The sequence below is a fragment of the Colius striatus genome, chromosome 5, assembly GCF_028858725.1.
Source record: "Colius striatus isolate bColStr4 chromosome 5, bColStr4.1.hap1, whole genome shotgun sequence".
Classification (NCBI taxonomy): Eukaryota; Metazoa; Chordata; class Aves; order Coliiformes; family Coliidae; genus Colius; species Colius striatus.
Genome location: NC_084763.1, coordinates 39500417 through 39518364, shown reverse-complemented (window position 1 = coordinate 39518364; position 17948 = coordinate 39500417). Strand labels below are relative to the sequence as shown.

Sequence of the window (17948 nt, the reverse complement as noted above, 5' to 3'; positions counted from 1 at the left end):
TGGAGCCTTGGCCACTTTTATGGACATTTGGACAACTGCTGAATAGTTTTTGTGGTGATTAGTATTTTTGCCTAGCATACATTATTTTTAAGTTTTTCACAGTTCTGCCTTGCACTTTATGGCTGACAAAGGAAGAAAAATTTGAGTGACCAGAAAAACCCAAAGAAACCTAATGTAAGCCAGTTCCATTGCTACATGAACCATTTTACTGAACTAATTCAGGAAATACATTACTTATTTTTTCTTTAAGGAATTATTTCACAACCAAGAATTTACACAAGCTATAGACAACAAGGCTGTATTAAATGACTTCTAGTAATTAAATTACTTCAGGAGAGGACTTTTCCCCAAGTATATTTTCAGTCTTGACCAATCAGATTTTAAGTGGTCCTTCTCATTTGTCTCCTATCTCTTTCCTTAAAAGCTTTCACAGAAATATTATTCCAAAATATTCAGCCTACATCCAAACCACTCTTTTGGTCTGAATCTGCTGCTTTTTTTTGGCCCTCTTGCTGTGCTGAGGTGTGGCTTTTTTTTAAAATACATTACCATTGGAACTTATCCCAGGCTTCATCAAAATATTCTGTCAAGTAGTGATCCGTGTCTCAACAACAAAAAAAAAAATCAGAGCAAATTGATAAGCAATTGCAGCTCTGAAGGAAATGCAAATATTTCAGAGGTCTTGTTGTGAGCATGTCAATGTATATGTTATAAAAGTGTTATGACTATTGATCTGTCTGTTCCCAAGTAAGTCTTTACCATTCACGTACCAAAGTTTTCCTTGCTATATAATTCTACTGAAGTCAGTGAAGTTGAATTGTCAGTGGGCTTGTATCTTGAGTAGCTTTTGTCTTCTATAGTACATCTTAGGCTGTGTGTATTTTAGGGGTGACCTGCAATAATTTAAGATGGTGTTAAGAGGGAATTTATGTACAGGTTTTTCTACATTTAGTTTTTCTGAAATCCATCAAAAAGGGGAAGGCTTTGAGTCAGCATTCAATTGGAAGTTAACATGTGAAGTGAGCTAGACTAAGAGGATTTTCAGAGTTAGATGATTTGGTGTCTTTAATCTTCAGGTTGTGAAATACAAACTTGTTTTTATTGAAGCAAGATCACATCATTGCTTCCATGACATCTTCAAGAAGAACAATTTCTGCTATTAGAAGCTGCTTGAGAACGTAAGGTGACCTAGGCTATCAGTAGCATACAAATCTTGACTACAGATACCATTTCCACTCCGTTCTACTTAGGTTTGTGAGCATCTACTTGTTTTATTGGTCATGTTCTTGCCTTACAGCTGTGTGAGCAAGAAGAATCATGCCTGTTCTCCCATACATTATTGTAGAGACTGTATCTATGTAAGTAGCATAAATGTCAAGAATATTAGCCGTTACTTGTCATTGCTGCTGAGAAAATTGAGGCTTTTTTCCCCTGTTGAATTACAGCTGGTGTGATAGTAACTGTAGCCTTAGAGGCTGATGATCAATTCTATCCTTAAAAGTTGTTTTTCTTCCCCAGGCACTGCATTTAAAAAATAAGAATAAATTCTATGTCTGGAAAATTTCTAACATACATTTGAGTGACTGAAACCCTCAGTGAAATGAAAGCATGTTACAAAATGTGGAAACTACTTTGCTTATAAATAAGAAAAAAGCCAAATTATGTGGCAAATATGGCTTGCTTTTCTCTGTAATAAATTAGCTGATGCTTCAAAGTGCAAGTCAGAAATGGTTCTAAAAGATAGTTTTCAATAGCTTCTATGAATTACTGTGTTCTTTTTAGAATTGTAAAGCTTGAGAGGTGGGCAGAGAGGAACCTCATGAGGTTCAACAAGGACAAGTGCAGAGTCCTGCATCTGGGAAGGGACAACCCCATGCACCAGTACAGGCCGGGGGTTGAACTGCTGGAGAGCAGCTCTGCAGAGAGAGACCTGGGAGTCCTGATTGATAATAAACTAACCATGAACCAGCAATGTGCCCTTGTGGCCAAGAAGGCCAATGGCATCCTGGGATGCATCAAGAAGACTGTAGCCAGCAGGTCAAGGGAGGTTCTTCTCCCTCTCTACTCTGCCCTGGTGAGGCCTCATCTGGAGTCCCGTGTCCAGTTCTGGGCTCCTCAGCTCAAGAGGGGCAGAGAACTGCTGGAGAGAGTCCAGCACAGGGCCAGCAGGATGATCAGGGGACTGGAACATCTTCCTTATGAGGAAAGGCTGCGGGAACTGGGGCTGTTTAGTCTGGAGGAGACTGTGGGGTGATCTTATAAACATTTATAAATATCTAAAGGGTGGATGTCAGGAGGTTGGGACGTCCCTTTTTTCTATAGTAGCTAGCAACAGGACAAGGGGTAATGGGATGAAGCTGGAACACAAAAAGTTCCATTTAAATATAAGAAAAAACTATTTTACTGTGAGAGTGAGGGAGCCCTGGCACAGGCTGCCCAGAGGGGTTGCGGAGTTTCCTTCCTTGGATGTCAAGACCTGCCTGGGTGTGTTCCTATGCAACCTGATCTAGGTGAACCTGCTTCTGCAGTGGGCTTAGACTAGATGATGTCTAAAGGTCCCTTCCAACCCCTACCATTCTGTGATTCTGTGAATTTGCTTGAATATTTTGTTTCAAGCTTGTAATTTATTCATTCAGGCAGTTGGATTGGTCTAAATTAAAAAAAGAGAAAAGGAGAAGAAAAAAAGTGTATTCCAATTTACTTTTGCCCCAATCAGGTAGATATTTTCTTGTACGCTAAAGGCTGGTTTGTGGCAGTCTTTTTTTCCTCTCTTATGAAATACTTGAAGATTTCAGAAGTGATGCACGATGACAAAGTAGAGAAGCAAGTGCCTTTGGACTCAGTCCTAGAACTCACAATCACATAAAGGGTGCTCAGTACCTTGTACTTTTTCATATTTAAAAGGATACAGACAAGAAAAACCTTTTACCATAGCAGGAGTTTAGTGTCACAGTCTTTATATGAATAAGAAAGATTAGCATGAATTTTGGAAGAGTTAATTTGCAAGGAGAATGATTTTGGAACATTTGTTTTATAAATAGGACAAAATAATCTTGACATTTTTGCTTTATTTTTCTTGAGTGAAAAGCTAGAAAATACTTTTTTTAAAAAAATTACAGTGTTTGGAGTTAATCAGAAAAATAAAAGAGGGGCTGATACTTTTCTTGTTGCTTGCAAATTGTAAATTGCAGTTATTCGCAATCATGCTTATAGCTGGCATGGGTTCATGTGCATAATCAGCTGCTTTTTGAATGCATGTTCTATTGTTCTGTTTTATTTATGGATTCAGTTGTGATGAGAAAGATGTTATGAAGTTGTTTGGATGAAGCCTTGGAAATGTCTTTTAGGAGTTTTGAAAGTCAGTGAGTGTCTGGACTTTGGGGTACAAACACAAGGGTTGCGTGCAGCACTGGAAGTTTAGATGATAAAGTTGAAGGGTTTTCAGCCACACAATTGGTGTGGTTTTGCCCAGCTAGCAATGAAGCACCATGACAGTATGGATACGAATATGACTTGGACCAGCCAGATACTTCCCCAGTGTGAATAAAGATGGCAGGGACAAGTTGATGCAGCTGGCAAGCTGCTTCCAATTATTAGGAACAAGTGTTGTGTGTTAATCAATTGAGCCCTGTGTGGTATCACATGGGCAGAACCAGCATATAAGGAAGTAGCTAGCAAACAAGGGGTGACTTTGAGTCAACCTTGCTGGTTACTATGTTGCATGTCTGTGTCTTTGTATGTGCATTACTTGCACCATTACACTGTGACAGTCTCTCGCTTGGTGCTCCCCATTCACCCTCACCCTTGTTAGGATAGCAGAGGCCTCAGTGAAATGGGAGGAAAAAGATAAGCAAGGTTGTTGTGGATTGAGACAAGGGCAGGGAGGGCTCGCTGCCAATTATGGTTCTGGGCAAAACAGACTCCAGTACTTGACTTAGAGAGGAAAGTAGGAAAGTTTATTCTACAAGAAACAGAACAGAACAAAAAGCAAAAAGGGAGTAGGATGATGAGAAAATTACAACCAGCACTTTAAGATCTCCCTCCCCCATCCCTCCTTTCTTCCCAGGCCCAGCTCACTGCTCTCAATATCTTTACCTCTTCCCCCCTTAATGGCTCAGGGGGGCAGGGAGTGGGGGATGTGGTCAGTCTCTCACAAATGGGCTCTGCCACTTCTCTCTTCTCAGACGAGGATGACTCCTGGCAGTCTTCCCCTACTCCAACACAGGACACAGTCCTTAGTGAATATCTCTGACATGGGTTCTTCCCCACAGTTGCAGCTTCTGCAGATACAGGGTCCCTCCCACGGGACAGGGCCTCTTCTGGGCATAATTTTAATGAACTTCTTTGTCATGGGTTCCTTCCCATATTCTGTGAATATGATGTCCCTCACATGGGAAAAAGCCTCCTCTGGCCATAGTCTCTGCCCCTGGCACAGGGTCTTTAACAAAGTGCAAACAAATCTCAGCTTCACCAGTCCTCTCTGCAGGATGCAGGGGAGTCTCTGCTCCAGCACACCTCCTCCTCTCTTCTCTCACTGACCCTGGAGTCTGCATGGTTGTTTCTCTCTCTCTTCCAACTCCTTGCACCACCACCAGCCAGAAAAGAAGAAGAGACGGAAGAAGGAAGAAACAGGAAGAAGCCTCCTCTTTCAGCTTTTTCTTAAAAAGGAGGTGCCTAATTGCCTCAGCGCTAGAAGTGGGTCTGGCTCAGAGCTGGGGAGAGTTTCGCGTGACTTCTTACAGGAGCCATCTTTACAGCCCCTTCCCCATTAGCAGAAACAGCGTCATGTCAAACCATTACAACAATGGAGGGTCAAATTCAGCTTTTGGACTTCGTGGTACATGAGCCAGCAAAATTCTGGACTGACACAGGTGTGTTGTTAACCATCCAGATGAGCTATAGCCAGATCCAAAAGCCCTGAGGTCAGGAGTCATCCTGTTGATTTCAGCATCCAGACCCATTAGCAGTCTGATCTGACCCCACTCCCGGTGGAGCAGGAAACTGAATTTCTACCTCCAGTTTCCTTGCACAAATGATGTGGCAGCAGACTTTTGGTGCTAATTATCAGCACTAATCTTCTGATGCGAGTTTGCTCATGTGGTTGTTTTTCTTAATAGCTGTGGTTAAGACCAAGAGGGGATGTTGGGCTGCTCAAGACAGACTTGCCCTATGTTACTGGTTCCTCTTGTGTCACTTGCTGAATCTGTTTGGGCAATGGTCTTTGAGTCTGCACTTTCTAAAATCATTGGTTTTCCCTACACTTTTTACCTTAATCTGCATAAAATGCCTGCTTTTCTCGGAAGGCATCAGTTCTGTGTTTGTAAATATATGGTGATGCAGGACTTCAGGCTTTTTGGTACCACTGACAATGACTGAACACAAAACCAGTAATTTCCCTCTTCTCGGTGACAGATTTTTTTTCCCTATGTGCCTTTCAGTGATTTTATCTGAAACTAAGAGCCAGGAGGTGAACTTCAACGTCACTCAGTTTTTGCTGGGTCTCTGTGAAAGGCGGAATGGGAGTTGCTATATGAGCATAGAGTGGGCTGACCTATCAGACTTGTGTGGGAGAACGCCTCATTCTCAGTCTTCTTGCATAAGTGAAATTCTTTACTTGGGGCTTCCCCACTCCTCCTGTCCAGTGTGCATCATATTCCACAGCAGAGAACAAACACACCTGTAGAAGATGTGCAGATTGCAGGACAATGCTGTGTCATGCACAAATGCTTTCTATATAGGGTTAAAACTGTATCAGCTCTATAAAAAAATCTTTAATTTTTATGTAGGAAGGAAACTGGTTGGTTAGGTACTATGCAGGGAGCTTTTAATTAGAAGATATTTAAATCTAATTCTCTCAACTGTCAAAGAATTGAATTCACAAATTATGTTTGCTACGGGTTTTGGTTTTGTGTTTTGTTTTGTTTTGTTTTTTTCTTGTAGTAACACTGTATTTAAGTTCTTCATGGGCACTGCCGTAGGGGATAGATGGTAGCTCCTGACAGATTCAAACACAGCTGGCTGAGAACACTGCAAATGATGGATGAAAAATGTCTTTGTTAATGCCTCTGTATACATAAATGATGGGCTTGCTTTATTTATTTATAAGATGTATCCAATTATGCATCTCAGAGCAAATGTCCACTGATCAGTAAAGCACACAATATTGGCATTAAAAAGGCAATCTGATGTCAGTGATCAATGTATTTTCTTTACTCCATGGCGAGACTTCGAAAGAAGAGGTAAAATTCAGCATATGCAAGTTCTTTGGGGATTTACTCCTCATCTGTAAGAAGTGGTTGAAACTCAACCAGGGACGCTGTTGTCTCTGCTCTGGCCACATGCAGAGCTGCCTCTGGAAAGAGACACAGTTTACCCAAGATCACTCTTCCATATGGTCTGTATGAACGAGTCCCACCAGTAGAGATGGTCAGATTCTGTTGTCAGAGAGTGATGGCTAGAGTTTGCTAGGCTGTCACCTACTAGGATGTGTTTTGGTGAAATGAGCCATCTTAATTATTCAAAGTGGAGGAAAATTAATGGTTTTGCCCTTCAACATAAGGTTTTTTTACCATGCATCTGTGTGTGTTCATGCTCACGTGATGATCCAATTTAGAACTTGAGATGTCCAACCATCATTAGAAACTTCACAGTGTCAATTAAGTTATTTTCTTCTGTCAAGCACATTAGCTATATACTGAAATAGTTCTTAGTGTTTTTTTTGTGCAAGAATTAATCTGGATTAAGATGAATGTGCAGATAATCAGTGCGGTAAACACTTTCTAGATTCGGAGATCTCTTTTCCTTCTTGGTAGATATCTAACTCAACTAATAACAGCCTAAATGAACACTCAGGAGTGGTTTATATTGAGTAGCTAATGCACTCTAAATTCACCCTTACTTTTCATGGTAATTTGTTTATATAGAATTAATATTTACAAATATCTAAATGGCGAATGTCAGGAGGTTTTTTGTGTTGTATCTAGAGACAGGACAAAGAGTAATGGAAAGAAGCTGGAAGACAAAAAGTTCCATTTAAACATAAGGAAAAACTATTTCACTGTTGAGGTGAGGGAGCCCTGGCACAGGCTGCCCAGGGAGAGTGTGGAGTCTCCTTCTCTGGCGGTCTTCAAGACCTGCCGGGATGACACGTTCCTGTGTGACCTGATATAGATGGACCTGCTTTGTCAGGGAGGTTGGACAGATGATCTTTAAAGGTCCCTTCCAACCCCTACCATTCTGTGATTCTGTGTAATTATCCTGTATTACACTTATGGCATAAATTGATAACGTAGCCAAAATCTGAGTCTTCTGACCTGGCAAGAAGTAAGTCTCTTGTCCAGTCCTTGATTTCTAATGTGAACATGTTATCTGTTACAGGGCGTAGTGGGTTTGTGTGACCAGGTTTTGGTAGTGGGGGATACAAGGGTGCATTCTTTAAAAAAAAAAAAAAAAGAAGCTTGCCCCATATCTGACAGGGCCAGTGCCAGTGGGCTCTGAAATGGACCTGCCACTGAGCAAGGCCAAGCTAATTAGCACACACCTCTGTGATTAATGTATTGGAGAAGGGGAAGAAGTTGCTGTGCGGTTGCTAAACTGCAGCACCAGCAGAAGGGAGTGAGAATGTGAGAACATCTCTGCAGACACCAACGTCAATGGAGAAGGAGGGGGAGGAGGTGCCCAAGTACTGGAAGAGAGATTCCCCTGTGACCAGTGATGAGGATCACGGTGTCCTGTGACTGCATGGTGACTGCCACTGTGCCCCTGCGGTCCATGGAGGCCAATGGGGAGCAGAGATGCACTCGCAGCCCATGGAGGACCCCACACCAGATCGGGTGAATGCCTGAAGGAGGCTGTGACTCCATGGGAAGCCCACACTGGAGCAAGTTCCTGGCAGGATCTGGGAGCCTGTAGGGAGAGAGGAGCCCACACCAGAGCAGGTTTCCTGTCAGGACTTGTGATCTTGTGAGGGACTCAGGCTGGAGCAGTTGGTACCTGAAGGACTGTTCTCCCAGTGGATGAGAGCCATGTTGGAGCAGTTTGTGAAGAACTGTAGGCTGTGGAAGGGACCCACGTTGAAGAAGTTTGTGAGGGACTGTCTCACATGGGGAGGGACCCCACAGTGTAGCAGTGGGAAGTGTAGCAGTGGGAAGTGTAGCAGTGGGAAGTGTAGCAGTGGGAAGTGTGAGGAGGCCTCCCCCTGAGAAGAAGCAGCAGCAAAGTCCATCTGTAATGAACTGACCGTAACCCATATCCCCTGCACCACTGGTGGGGAAGGAGGGAGAGTCTTGGGAAGAAGGAGGGATGGGGGGAAGTGTTTTAAGATTTGTTTTTATTTTTCATTTCCCTACTTTAATTTGATTGTTTGTTAATGAATCAAATCTTTTCTTCCTAAGTAGAGTCTGTTTTGCCCATGATGGTAATTGCTGAGTGATTGCCCTGTTCTTATCTCAACTCATTAATCCTTATTTCTCTCTTCCCTGTCCAGTTGAGGAGGGGCAACGATAGAACAACTTGGTGGGCACCTGGCATCCAGCCAGGGCTAAAACACCCCACAGGGGCATTAGAGTTGGCTGGAAGGCACAGATCTGCCCTACCTGGCCTATCAGTTACTGTGCCAGTGGAAGCAGACAGTGATATATATTTACAAAGCTCAAAAACATGTGGAAAATTGTGAAGCAGAAGCCCAAAGACAAAGAACTGGCATGCAGATGGAAGTGCAAGCAACTGTTGAGATAAGATATGTTTGCAGTTTTCACAGGAGTGGTTGCAGTTTGGCTTTACCATTTTTATGTTGTCCACCATTTGTTCCTGGTGGTGATAGCCTAGCAGCTTACTTAAGCTGCTTTCAAGAGGCAGTGGAGAACAAGCCTACCTTATTCTTTAGTTTTAGCTGCTGTGAAGTGTGGCAAAAATGTTCTCATTCTGTCTTGCTGACTGTCTCTGAAATGTGCTGTTTTTATGTTGAGTATAGTAGTTCTGCAAGAATTTCTGTTCGCAACAAGGTTTAGCAAGACAGCATTGTGACTACTAGGTGAATCATTTAGAACTCAGTTTGTTTTTTAGGAACAGAGGCTTGATAGTTATTTTTCACTGGTTTCTGTGCTATTATGTTGTGATAATCTTGGCAGGGATCTATCACTCTGTGTTCGTATAATTGAAACTTGTTTTCCCTGAGGAATCACTCTTCTGTTTGTTTTATTTGTTTACTGACATTGACAGAGATCCTAATGGCTTTTAAAACCCAATTTGTGCATCACTGAATATCCTCCAAAGAGGAAAATGAAATTGAATTTAAAATAGGGTCGTCTATGCAATGCTTTGTCTGAATCTGAGACTCCACCTGAGCACCCAGCTGTGGGTCTAGAATCAGCATGGTGAGCTACACCTTCTCTTTATTTCTAATTCTGTATTCAGGGCTTCTGCTATTAAGATACTTGAGAGGATAAATGACAAAAAATTATTTAGGGCATCACTGTTAAGTTGACCAACTTTGTCTTGTGGGAAAGTAATTAGCTTTTATTAAAAAAGATGTTAAGAGAAGAAAACAATAGCCACAGTAAAATGCTCCTTTTGGGAGAGTTTACAGGATGATACCACTTACCAACACTTAGAAATATCTAAAGGCAGGTGCTGAGATAGTGGGGCTAGTCTTTTTTCTGTAGCACCCAGCGGTGGGACAAGGGGTAATGAGCACAAGCTGGAACACAGGGACTTAACAGGGAGTTGAACTAGAAGGTCTCTAGAGGAACTTTCCAACCCTGACCATTCTGTGATTATTGTCATAAATCAGGGTAATTCAGTGTTTTGCTTTTTAGAATATATGATACCAAAGTATTTATGCATTTATTTAATTTTAAGCCTTTGAAGAATTTTGGTGAGGTTGTTTGGACTCCTCACATTCATAATGCTGGTAGTTATGGATAGATGTATGGCTTGTTGCAAACCAAGCTCCAGAGAAGCATGCACACAAATAAATGATGAGGCACAGGACAGGCATTCAGGAATGTGAGAAGGAAGAATGGTGTTTTTTAAGGACTAAAAAATGTAGGAGAATTTTTCAACACCCCAAAAGCTGTCAGTTTGTGTTGGATGAAGATTCAGATATTTCTTTTTATTTTATTGAAGTGACTTAGACTACCTCTAATTGCCTTTTGACACACTTCCTTGTCTTTCAAGCATATAGGGATTTCCCAGGTTTCAGTTAACTCTGACTTTGAATGTTGTGAGGAGATTAAGTTTGGAAAATACAGCTGATTTTAAAGGTTATCTGTCAGCTTGTGTATATACAGCCATGAGCCAAACCAATCTGACCTCAAACCAGAGCTGTAGTATAACAACTCTGCCATTCTTATTGTATATCTCCTTTGTGAATCTCCCCGACTGTGATGGCACTATAATAATAATAAATCTGCAATATTTATGTTGCGTCTTCTAAGAAAGTGTTCTAATGTGCCTTGGAAAAGTGGGTAATTAGTTTTATCTCCATTTTTACAGCAGGTAAATTAGAGGTACAGAGAGAGAGTTCAGACCATCTGACTCCCACCTCCTTCTCATTGCTTGGTTCAATAGTGCAAATCCTGACAATATGCACTTTCAGTCTGATCTGTATGTTGTAATTGCATTGCAGTGCCCAGAACAAGGATTTTGGCTACTGGTGGTGCATCCCATAACAAAAAGATCTTACAGGTAAGTAGAAAATTAAATCCTTTAATCTAAACTTGCAGTTACATCTATGTTTTTATTTTAATGTTACTGAATTCGGATCACTGCTGCTCCATAGGAATGTGTGGATATGGGATTATGATTCTGCTGCAGGTCTTTGGGGCTTGTCTTCAGATTTAGTGTTGAAACTGTTAGCCCATTGCTAATCTTGCACTGAACTTTAAAGGGTTTTTTACACTCAACTAGCTTTACCAATGTGTATCTGAAGCACTGATGGTTTTCAGGTCACACCACTTTCATCAAATCAATCAGCAAAGAAATCAAGAGGAGACTTGATAATGATTCCTGAGATTTTGTAGTTTTTTTCATCCAGATGAAAGTTGGACCATGGGTTTAAACTAGTGGGGGATTTTGCTGGTACTGAGCACTTAAAAAGCCCCACCCCAAACAAATGAAAAAAACCCAAACAACCCATGAAGCCCTGCTTTTGTTCTGAGTATCTGGTACCTCTTAGCATTATGTCAGGTAACAGGAGGAGTCTACACTGTTGTGAAGTGTGTCCTCCCTCTTCCCACCTTCCTTTTCTGCTGCTGTTGCTGCACATTCAGCCCTGGTTAAAGATCCTTTGTCTGTCTTTTTGAAAATAGAGTACAGCATTGTCTCTGTTCCTGCCTGTTGAGATATGACAAACCCTTGCTTGTGAATGGTGAGAGGCCTCTCACCTGGCTTTTGTCATCACAGAACTGGATTCATCTTGCCTGAATCCAATCATCTGTGGTGTGGTGTCTGTATACAATCTGTCAATCCTGTAACACTCAAGGGAGATCCAGTCAGTTGTCATGCAAAAGGAATAGGACGATGTTTGAACTTATCAGACATAGATGTTTGCCTCTGGATGAGCCAAAGAGCTATCTGACTCTACTGACTGCCTTGACAAGCTCCCCTTTGACTAGAGGTGCAGACAGCGAGCCTGGAGGTAGAGATTTACTCCAAAAGGCACTTGTCTTAATCTTGGACTTAATCCCAGCACTGATGTTAGTCAACACAGGGTGAATTCTGTTCTGGAGATGCCAATCCCTTTCCATTAGCTAGATGAGTCTGGAAGCCAGCTTCAACCACACACCATACACTTTGACAACTGCAATCATATGAAAGGAAGCTCATCTGCTCTGCAAAACCTGAGCTGGAATAAATGCAGGTTGAAGAGCAAAGAGCAAAAAGCTCTCTCTCCTCTAAGGCGTAAGGCATCTGAAACACATGTTTGTATAACCATTCATTGTACAGCTGATTGGGCCACAAGAAATTTGGCATGTTTTGCCTGTAGATGTCACTTCTCTTCATCTGCTCTGGTTATTTGCTTAAGAGCTTGACACTGGGAAATTAACTGATAGGTTAATTGCTTAAAACATCAGTCCCTACTGGAGTAATTCTGCTAAGAATACATCAAGCAAGAGATCAGTTATATAGATATTTGTTTTTAAAGCTGTATTTCCAGTTTAGGGGACAGAAGGGTTTCCTTGCTGTGAAATGAAAGCAGAGAACTGAATATTCTTCTGGCGTGTAATTCTGCAATGTGCACAGCTGAAAAATATTGGGGATCACAGAATCACAGCATCTCAAGGGCTGGAAGGGACCTCAAAAGTTCATCTAGTCCAACCCCCTGCCAGAGCACGGCCACCTGCTGACACAGGAACTCATCCAGGTGGGTTTTGAATGTCCCCAGAAAAGGACACTCAACAACCCACCTGGGCAGCCTGTTCCAGTGCTCCATCACCCTCATAGTGAAGAAACTTTTCCTTGTGTTTGGAACCTCTTATGTTCCAGCTTGTACCCATTGCCCCTTGTCCTATCATTAGACATCACTGAGAACAGCCTGGTTCCATCCTCCTGACACCCAGTCTTTGCGTATTTATAAACAAGGTCACCCCTCAGTCTCCTCCAATCTCAAGAGCCCCAGCTCCCTCAGCCTTTCTCACAAAGGAGATGCTCCACTCCCTTCGTCATCTTTATGGCCCTGTGCTGAACTCTCTCCAGCAGCTCCCTGTCCTTCTTGAACTGAGGGGCCCAGAACTGGACACAATATTCCAGATGCTGTCTCACAAGGGCAGGGTAGAGGGGGAGGAGAGTGGTGACTGTGGTGTTTCCTCTTAATGTATAACAATGCAGCTGCTTTTAAAACTCGGTAGAAGTGTCTTAAAATAATATGATCAATACAGTGTCTTCCACTTAATTCAATCACTGGTTAATTGGATCCTCCTTTTTAATTTAATCAAAACCTCAGAAACCATATCAGTTTCATGAAGACTAACAGCTTCCACCTTTATCGTGGTGAATTTTGGATAATTTGTTCCAAGGCAACAATAGACTATCATTTAATTAATCGACATTCAGTAACTCCTGTATTTTACACTGCAAAAGAGACAGCTTGGAGAAATCTGTAAAAAAATACACTAAGGCAGCTTTCTCAATGGTTCTGGGAAGCTTTTTATAACATATGTGGTGCTTGATTAATGACCACATGAAACACGGTGAAATATTTTTAACAGTAAAACCTTTAACAGTTCCTTTTAAAATTATTCATGAGAGACCACAGTTTCAAGTTACTTACTAAATATATGAACTCTGAGTAATTTTAATTTCATAATCATGTGGCACAAAAGGTAGTTATTATTTGTAGTATTATAGCACTTATTAGCATTCAGTATGGAGCTGCATTGTATAAGGCTCTGCAGAGATGCAAAAAACCCCAGAAGACCTCTGTTGAACGAAGGAATGCAGAATTCAAGCTTAAAACAAGAAATATCTATTAGTGATGAGATAAAGCAGCAGATGTGGAACGTGCTGAAAGAATATGATGGTATTGCCTGGCAGGATGGGCAGTGGAACCAGCACTCTGTGACTTTAGCATTTCCAGAGAGCTTTTTGATAAATACCATGATTCATTTTCCATTTGTCCTCTAGCATAGAAGCTCACGTTTTGCTCAGTGCTTGCTTGCAAGTGAAGTTAGGCAGTACTGGCTTGCCTATCTTACAGAAGAGAGTATTTTACTTGTATAAGCTCAGTGTTTCTTTGGATTTTAGTTAGCAACTTTTATGAAACTCCAGGGCCTGTGATCAAAAGGGCTGTAATTCCCTGGATCAAGGTTGCAGATCACTAATCCAACTGGTTTGGATTCCTGGACACTCTGGTCTTATTTTAGACTTGATTATATGGCTGTAAATGGGACGATACAGTTTCCTTTGTAAAAAGTAATAAAACCAGCACAAGTTAAATCCGAATTGTTACTTGCTTCTTTCCTTGCTCAGCCTGAGGGGCACCTGCAATCCTGGAGGTGATAAAACCAAAATAGAAAAAGATTGTTGACAATGTTTTTGGAGAAGAGTTATTGAACCTCCTGTGTCCCTGTCCAAATGTGTTTTCATTTTTCCCCTTCTGTATCTGTTTTCTTAAACCTGCTCTGTGGGAAAGAGTCAGTGAATGTGAGATGCCTGGTGTCAATTTCAATGCAAAACGATGTGGCGTCAGATAACTTTAGTATCTGTTGGACAGCATAGCAAATTCTTTGCCTGTAAAGTTTTCTTCATATTGCTGAAGCCAAGTTGAGAAGCATCTTTGGATTATCTTCATAGCTAAGGATCCCTTGAATACAGGAAAATTCATGGTAAATGTAGAGACTGTGTCAGTAGCCCTAACCCTGAGGAAGACAGGTTTAGCAGGCCTTCATACTGCTGGAGCTGTTATTTTATCGAAGTTAAGAACTGAGGAGCCATGACTGGTTCCTCTCTCCTTCCTTCCACCATGGCTCAGCTGTAAGTGCACTGGAAGAAAACAAGCACCAATTGTGTGTTCCTAAGTAGATCTCCTTGCTCTAATTTAAGCCTTTGGCATGAGCTGATTGTGTGGGCTTACGAGGGAGATGATCCTTGAACCCTCAACTTCTAATAAAGAGATCTGGAGAGAAATGGGACTTGGTTTCCTGGCTGCAGTTACATCTCGCGCTCAGATTTACCAATACCCTCTTGTGTGACAAGTATGGGACTCGTTGACTGCAGTGCTTCTTTCTGTGGGTACCCAAATGCTTGACTGGGGTGTATAGTAGCTATTTGTTTTCCTCATCAGTAACAGGGGATTGGTTATTGCTTGTCTTTCATGGGCATGAGTAACTGATGTTTTGATACTTCTCAGGTCCTATCCGATGTGTTCAATGCACCAGTGTACACTATTGATACCACCAACTCTGCTTGTTTAGGAAGTGCTTACAGAGCAATTCACGGTAAGACTGTAAGGAGATACTTCTGAGCGGTATGGGCATTTAATTTCAGTTCATTAATGAATACCTGGGCTTCATATTACTGAAAACAAGGGGAGAATAAAGCAATGTTCATCTGACTGGAAGGTGATTCAGGTCAAAGAGGGTTTTTTGCTCTTAGTACACTTGGATCAGCCCCAAGAATAATGTTTACGTTGTAATTCAAGACTGATGGCTGCTTCTCAACCAAAGTAAGAGGTGTGGACAGTGTTGATACTGATGAGGCAAAGTCTAAGACCTTAATGAGTTCAGTTCCTACATCTCTTTGCTGCTCTTGGAAGAATACAGCCAGATGAAGGTGCTAGTGTGACTGCCTGCCCCAGTTCGTGAAACAGGCTGTAAACTGGACTGCTAAAATGGTCAAACCAAAAAAAGATCAATCCTAGCAAGGAGAAGACCAGAGAAGGCAGGGGTGACAGGACCAGTAATGCTACTGGCCAAGTAAATATTATTAAACTTATATGTATCTTCCAGCTTTGAAATGCCAAGACAAAGGATATGCAAGGTGTGGACTTTCTTTTGTAAAAGCATAAATCTTGGGATACTCTTAGGTTTACCTGTCATTTTGTTTGCTCTGTTACATTGCTCACTGTAATGCAACTCTCCAAATCCCAGATTTGAAGTGTTAATTAACTTATATGTGTTCATGCATGCATGTTTATGTTAAGGCTGGGCCACCAGCTATCGAACAGTTGAATCTCAGGCAGGAAACTTTATTTGCATATTTTAAACCAGTTTCCAACATAGCTGAGCAAATCAAGGAATATGTATCAAATTTTGAGGTCCCTAGTTAGGCCAACTTTTTTTAGCCTCAGTTTTTCTGATTAGAAGCTTTAGGATTTGGACCTTGAGACATGGATAGCTTTTGTACAAGTTCATGTAAGATCATAGGATTGTAACAATCATGGAAAAGATAACATCAGCCATCAAAAGAAATCAGCCAAGTTTTAATTTTAGAAGCAAATTCTGCTGTCACATTATAGCATCTGAAGACTGCATGCTCTCTTGCATTTGAAAGCAGCATAGAAAATTGCACACACAGAACTCAATGTGTTTAATGCACACAGCATGCTCTCAGTGCTTTATTTCCAGACAAGGCACAAGAGTTGTGTGAGGCAAAGTAGGCTTTCACAAGACAATGGATGTAAGGTTATCATTATGTTTGAAGTCATAGTGAGACCATTTTTCCCCCTTGGAAGTCAAGTTTCCAAACTGTTGTTTTTTCTCTGTACTCAAACTTTGCCTACGGCTTCAGAAGCCGCCAGAAGCTTCCCAGCACCTAATTCTGCAGGCAAGTTCCTTGTCTGTGAATGCACGTGACATGTGGAGCCATCATTAAAGTCTGTGCAGGTCTTTTGTACATATGGAAGATGTGTATTCCCTCTGCCAGCTTGGCATATGAAATCTTGAGGCTTGGTTGACAGAGTGTTTGACTGAAGATCTCAGATGCCATGCTGATGAAGGGACTCCTTAGCTCAGGTACTCTGCCAGCCAAGCCCCAGGGGCTTGCTGTGTGTGTTTCTAAATGGCATTTTTGATTGATGCTTTCAGCTGACTCACTCTTAGCCAGGCAAAGGAATTGAGTAAAAGTGAAGACTTGCTAATATAAATTAAATATTGATGGCAAGGGCTCCTTAGTAATGTTATAGTGTACATCTGCAAGCAGAGTGTTCCACAGCTAGCCTGGGGTTCTTAGCAAGTGTACAAGGAACTCCTGATATGCTGATTCACTTGCAAAGCAAAATGCTGTAGTAGCAGAACTCCCTTCTCATTCTGCTTCCTAATATATAAATATATTTGATAATCTGTACCATATATTTTTGACAATGTTTTCACTTCTCTTCCTTTTTTTTTCTTAGTCGCATTTTGTCCTTGAATCTCTTGCTTCCACATATTTTCACTGCTATTTGCCTTATTGTCGTAACCATAAGTAATTACTAATATTGTTGAGCATCATTTCTACTCCTTACCCGTTCTCCAACCTACAGATTGGATGACTGGCAAAAACTCAATCAGTCCCCACTTCCCAGGGTACTGTGTAGGAGTGTGAGATCTTCTGCCATTTATTGTTCAATCCTGAATGCTGACCTGACCAGAGAAGATCAATGTAATGCATTAATTTTCCAGGGAGTCAAGGCACATCCCTCATTGTGCTTTTTGCATTGATCAGAATTGTGATTCTTGTTGCAGGGCTTGTAGCTGAGACAAATGTGTCCTTGGCTGATGTTGTGAAATCAGCGCCAGAGCCCAGATTGGCTGTTACACCAACTGCTGGGGCTGAGGAGGTGAGCAACCTTGGCAATACCAGTTTTCTTTTCATTTCCTGACTGCTTCAAAATGTAATTTTTTACTAATTTTCTGGTAAAATAGATGAAGAAACATTTGATTGCACAATTCTTACTCCTTGTTGTAAAGATGGATTGAATTTTGGGAGGTCTTTAGTGTTGTAATGATACAATAATCTGATCACTTCATCCAGGTCTCAGAGAGTGATTTTTTTTCCACTAACTGTGTATGGTCTGAGAGCAAAGTCTGTTCTTTAGGGGACAGAAAAAGTTACAAGATAGATTGAATTTGGATACAGGTTAGTCAGGTTGTAACGGATTATGTTGAACAAATAGTCTTGACATTTTTGCAGCAAGCAGCATGGAAATACGTGTGATGATGGTGCTTTCTGACATCTTTGAAAACATCCCCAAAAATCCTTCCTGTCTGATGTTAAGCAGTGGTCAGCAATCGTGCATCTTTATGAGTAGCTCCCAATTAGAAAGCATGCCAAATGGGAGGATTCAGTAGGCACAGTGGTACCATGCCCATCCTGGGAATTTCAGCTCATCTGAAGGGGAAGCTTGTGCCTTATGGGGCCACAGAGATAAAATAAATAGTTGTTTTTGCTAACTATTTGGTTTCAGCCCCTGTAAAACCATCAAAGGAATCATCTCAGGCTCTACAGTGCAACCCTGCACCTCTCACTGT

General features: G+C 41.5%; 1 protein-coding gene across 1 annotated transcript in view; it reads left to right on the top strand.

The window, feature by feature from the left end:
- Window positions 1–17948, top strand: part of XYLB (xylulokinase) — an 87273-nt gene that overhangs the window by 61913 nt on the left and 7412 nt on the right. Inside the window, exons 16-18 of the mRNA XM_061996572.1 lie at window positions 10628–10686; window positions 14849–14936; window positions 17163–17257. Coding sequence (XP_061852556.1) covers window positions 10628–10686; window positions 14849–14936; window positions 17163–17257 — 242 coding nt within the window. The remainder of the gene's footprint in view (window positions 1–10627; window positions 10687–14848; window positions 14937–17162; window positions 17258–17948) is intronic.